The following is a 5,548-nucleotide window of genomic DNA, read 5'->3' as shown; positions in this document are numbered from 1 at the left end:
CAATGTTGTGATGTATGTTTGAAAGGATGAAGCTTACAGCTTAATGTCACAATGCACAGTTCAGCATCTTGACATCATTCTGACTAGGCCTTGATGCATAGCTGTAGCCGTAGCAGTAGCAATAGCATTTAGATTTATATTCCACTTCCTAGTGCTTTACATCCCTCTCTAAGTAGCTTACAAAATTAGCATATTGCTCCCAACAATCTGGGTCCTCATTTTACTTACCTCAGAAAAGTAGAAGGCTGAGTCAACCTTGAACTGGTCAGGATTGAACTGCTGGCAGCCAGCAGAGTTAGCCTGTAATACTAACCACTGTGCCACCATGGCATATGGTTTAGCTAAACTTATTGGATCATCTGGTTTATCTTAACCAAAATAACTGTGTTTTATTTCATTTATATTTATATGATGAAACATATTCATACCCTGATATTGCCCTGGAATCTAACTGAATCCAATGCAAATTGGGAATATTTTAATTTATTTTTTTCTTTTGTCAATAAACATCTGCATTTCAAAACCATTTGCCTAAACTGACCAAACATTTTCAATGTTTTGCTAATCCTAGTTTTAGAACATCAGTATTTCTATTCTGTTAGATGTATTGTTTTAACAATTTCAGAAGTCATGTAATAGCCCTTGGAGTTACATTCAGATTTTTATACACTCTAAGTATTAGATATACTGTAAAGAGGAAAGCTGGCTTCCTTTGGTGATAATTCCTATAGAAGAACAGCTTATAATTCTATCAACACTAAATCTTTGGTGCAATCCATTTTATATCCTATGGGAGAATAGATCCCAATGCATTTTAGTGGAATTTGCTCCTGAACAAATGTATAATCATAACCCTCATGTGTTGGAATTTAGATTGCTTTTCCTTTTGACATTTAAACCACATCTGCACTAAAAATGAAGACAGAAGTCCACCAAAAGACAGATTTATTTTCAGTTAAAACACTTGCTTCATTAAAACCACATGTCAGTAAGTAGCACATAAGCAAACATATGAGTTTAGGCTAAGGCATATGGTGTAAAAGCTGTGCTGACCATTGCATTTTATTTTTAAAATAATATAAGCTGTTAACAATCACAGTATAGTCATAGATTGACTACAGCAAGAGTTTTGGGTGTGAATGGAAGAGTTCTCTGATATACCAAAAACAAAACTCATTATGGAATATGTTTAAATGGATTCCTCGTTTGGGAGATGTTTTTCTCTTCCAAACCAAGAGGTATTTCCAATGCAACTAGGAAGCACAGCTTTTTGAATAGCAGAGATTTGTCATTAAATGCTCGCTTTTATTCTTTCCAACACAGTGAAATATTGGAAATAAATTATATATAGTATAGTGGGAGAAGCTGGAAAAAGAACTAGATAAGGCCAAGTTCTGCTGCAAAAAAAACATCCTTACCAAAACCCTCCAATGTCCCTTTGGGCCATAGCTCAGAATGCTGCTGACTATAGAGTGTGTTACCAAAGTCTTACCAAAACATAGCTTAAGTCCACCCCCCAAAAAAAATAAAAAATTGGAACATATGCATAAGCACATAATTCACATAGGTATAATAGCAATAGCAATAGAGACTTCTATATCGTTTCACAGTGTTTAATAGCACTCTCTAAGTGGTTTACAGAGTCATCATATTTCCCCCAACAATCTGGGGTCCTCATTTCCCTTCCAACTTTATTATTATTATAATTAATTAAACTTTGAGTTGGTCAGGATCGAACTCCTGGCAGTGGGCAGAATTAGGCTGCAGTACTGCATTCTAACCACTGCTCCACTCGCTGAGAAAGCACAGCATAATCAGACTTGCAAGATTCCATTATTATAGCCACCCTCAGTAAAAATAGTTGTAGCCTTCATGTGGAGTTGATTCTTGGTCTGGTTTTCCTGGTGGGCTGACAGAGGTCACCACCCTCGTTCATATGACCCAGAGTAGAATGTCTGCAACCTGTACTGTGTTTCCCAGGTATTCATATATATACAAACATGCCGAGACATAGAACAAGGAAAAAACAGACTGAATGTGTCATTTTGTTGTGCAGAATATATAGATGCCTTGTGTGGCTAGTTTTGGTATTGGGATTGGAGAAATTCCAGATGTCATGATTTGAATGCTTCCCCTAACTTTTAAAATGCACTTTGGCTAGAGTTTTTCAAAATATTTGAGCTTTCAGCTATAGGTGAAAAAAATTGTGTGAACCCATGGAACACAATTTTTAATAACTGTATCCCAGGTTATAATAGGTAAGGCTTACAAAGAATTCTACTTATAGATTTAACAACAGTAAATATAAAACAAATTAAAAATCAGTGTACAGCTACAATCTGTCTGTACAACATGTGTCACATCCCATTTTTTTTATCCAGAAGGCATGGCAGGGGAGGGGGGAGTCCAAAATTGTAATTTGGTTAGCTTTACCCATTGGAGTTACTGGTGAGATCCCAAACAGTGAATCTGGAGTGTGTGGAGTTCTGTCTTTGGAGATCTGACACTGAATTTACTGTTTTTATTTATTTATTTATTTATTTATTACATTTATACCCCGCCCTTCTCCTGGTGGACTCAGGGCGGCTTACAGCCAGTTTAAAACAAAACAATCAATACAATATACAAAATTTAAAATGTAATTAAAAAGAAATATTAATATGGGCCTTTTCTTCCTTTTTTTTAAAAGTTATTTAAAAACCAAATTTAAAATACCCCTTAGGCCAGTCCTGCCAGCTGAAATAGCCATGTCTTGAGGGCGCGGCGGAAGGACCCCTCTAGGCCTTAGTGGGCCTACTCTGGGGGTAGTTCGTTCCAGAGGGTGGGGGCTCCAACAGAGAAGGCTCTCCCCCTGGGGGTCGCCAACCGACACTGTCTGGTTGACGGCACCCTGAGGAGACCCTCTCTGTGGGAGCGTATTGGCCGGTGAGAGGTGATCTGTGGCAGAAGGCGGTCTCGGAGGTAACCAGGTTTTTGCCATTGGTGTCTCATTTTTCCCCCAGATTTTTTTTTTTTTTTGCAACTTTTTTGTCAGATTTTTTGCTCATGGTATATTGGTGACCCTGTAAAAAGAGTTAATCTTTGTGGGCTAGGCTTCCTACCTGAATAAGTCAATTAGAAGGAGGGCTATCTGAAGTGTGGCTTTTAAGGACTTTTTGAAAATGGCTCTTTTAAAACAAGACTTTTTAAGATTCCTCTTAAAAATGTGTTCATTCCTCTGCTTCCTTCTGATGACATTATGAAAACAAGTACAAGTAGTTAGAATACCAATTGAGTTGAGCTACACATGGAAATTGAATTAGGAACTTGACATAGCATCTATATCACATTTCTATAATCATCTATTGATTATAGAATGTATTATGAATGTTACATGAATGTAAATTCCTCTGAGCTCTACTTTGTACTAATGTTGTTTGGCTGACTTAGAACATAGTGTTTAATTCCAATAGCATTCACAATAGATGTTTTTGAACTGATAGGCACATTTTAAAGTTTACGAAAATATTATGAGCTTACTGCCAAGATTCTATGATAGTGTGAGTTTACTTCCCATCCTTCTTTTAATTTTCCAGGGTGTTACATTATTTGGATCTCTTTTTATCTTTTTTTTTTTTTGACAGACTTCCAAATAAAGCACTGGGCTTCAACAGATGCTTTTATTTTTTTTAAAAGAATGATTTATGTGGCACATGGGGCATGGTTAAAATTAAAGATAATATATAAAGTGGCTGTCACTTTATTTTTTCAGCCCCATTTATTCATAGCTTTCAACTAAATTCCATTGGAAGCCAGCGTATGTAGCGAAATGCTGCTGCAACAAAGGCAAATTCTGTGATATTCTCATTTGCACAGGGATTAATATTTTATCTCATTTCTTTAGATGTTTCACGATGTGTGGCGGAGAGGAAATATACCCAAGAACAAGCACGCAAGGAGTTCCAGCAAGTATTCATCCCGGAATGCAACGATGATGGCACTTACAGCCAGGTTGATTGCAACAATTCTTGATTATTCCTTTGACCCATTTCTTGCTCTAGCATCTGATTAACAATCTCATTTTCTTTTTCTGACTTGGAGTTACCACTGATTGGTTCTAAAGTAGAATAGAACAGAACAGAATTGAATAGAGCTGGAAGAGACCTTGGAGGTCTTTTAGTCCAGCCCACTGCTCATGCAGAAGAACCTATGCCATTTCAGAAAAGTGACTGTCTAGTCTCTTCTTAAAAACCTCCAGTGATGGAGCACCCTTGATTTCTGAAGGCAAGCTGTTCCACTGGTCAATTGTCCTCACTGCTAGGAAGTTTCTCCTTAATTCCAGGTTGCTTTTCTCTTTGGTCAGTTTCCAACCATTGTTCCTTGTCTTGCCTTCTGGTGCTTTGGAGAATAATTTGACCCCCTCTTCTTTGTGACATCCCCTCAAATACTGCTATCATGTCACCCTGTGTGCTCTGTGTTGTTTCTGAAGTAAAAACAGCTCATAAGAAGATATCTAACTGTTAAATTCCTGAATTCCTAAGTTCTGAAGGATGTTAAGATGAAGATCTCATACTACTTCCAGCAGTATTGTGAAAATGTGTCCTGTTTCCTGTAAACTCAGCCAGATATATATACAATGATATCCATTGTTGTGTTAGTACTTTTCTGCTATTTCTGATTGTCTCCTCCTTTCCTCCACCCAGTAAAATCTTGCTTGTTCTCAAAAAACATTTTGGAAGTTTGAGGACTCTCCAGAAAAACTTGTGAGGAAGCATAGAAATCTGGAGATTCCATTACACTGTGGATGGAAGAAATTCTACTAATGAAAAATGTTATGAGATTCTATTGAAAGTTGGGTTACTATCTGTTGAATTACTTACTTAATTTAGCTAAAAGTGAATGCTTATTAAGAAGCACAGGTATATTACTTATAGCATTTTACAGCATAAACTGTGGAGTCCTTGGTATTCTCTGAGCTTGGTTGTTTACCTACAGATTTTCACTATCCAACATCATCAATGCTAGTGGCTGTGAAGTTATGTACAGTAGCTTGCTCTGACAGTATTGGTGGGAGTGTAGTTTTCTCCTTGCCAATTCCTTGAGTAGGGTATTGTTTTCTGCTTGATTTGTTTGGCTGGTATTAATCCCTGCTTATCTGAGTGTAGGATCCCTAATTAAGGAGCTTTCATTGTATCTTCTGACTGCTAGTTGGTGTTTGTGGATGCATCCTGTTAGTCTTCTGCCAGTCTGTACATATAGTAGCTGTTACAGTCCTTACACCATATGTTATAGATGACTCCTATTTTTTTCTTCTTGGGTTACTGGGTCTTTTAAGATGTTTTGGAAGGCTTTATTTTGTTTGTATGCTACAATGATGCTGTGTGATTGTAATTGTTAGTTGTTTTTGAGATGTTTTTGATGTATGACAATGTTATCCTTTTCATAGTTTGTGTTGGTTGTGCTGTGGTGGGTTGAGTGGTCAGGCACTTTTTAATAATACATTTTGTTGGAAGATGTTAAATAGATGGTCGCTTTCCTTTTGTGTTGTGTTGTGGTGTTCTGTTCTGTG

The 5,548-nt window shown here is 37.1% G+C and overlaps 1 protein-coding gene across 1 annotated transcript in view; it reads left to right on the top strand.

Annotated features, from left to right (window-relative positions):
- Nucleotides 1–3,825: 3,825 nt before the first annotated feature.
- Nucleotides 3,826–5,548, top strand: part of SMOC2 (SPARC related modular calcium binding 2) — a gene marked incomplete at its 5' end in the record, with an annotated part of 72,699 nt that continues 70,976 nt past the window's right edge. The window contains one exon of the mRNA XM_015822455.1: nucleotides 3,826–3,990. Coding sequence (XP_015677941.1) covers nucleotides 3,826–3,990 — 165 coding nt within the window. The remainder of the gene's footprint in view (nucleotides 3,991–5,548) is intronic.

Source organism: Protobothrops mucrosquamatus, unplaced genomic scaffold (genome assembly GCF_001527695.2).
Source record: "Protobothrops mucrosquamatus isolate PMUCROS unplaced genomic scaffold, P.Mucros_1.0 scaffold1574, whole genome shotgun sequence".
Taxonomy (NCBI): domain Eukaryota; kingdom Metazoa; phylum Chordata; class Lepidosauria; order Squamata; family Viperidae; genus Protobothrops; species Protobothrops mucrosquamatus.
The sequence above is the reverse complement of the archived record's forward strand: the minus strand, read 5'-3'. Positions and strand labels throughout refer to the sequence as shown.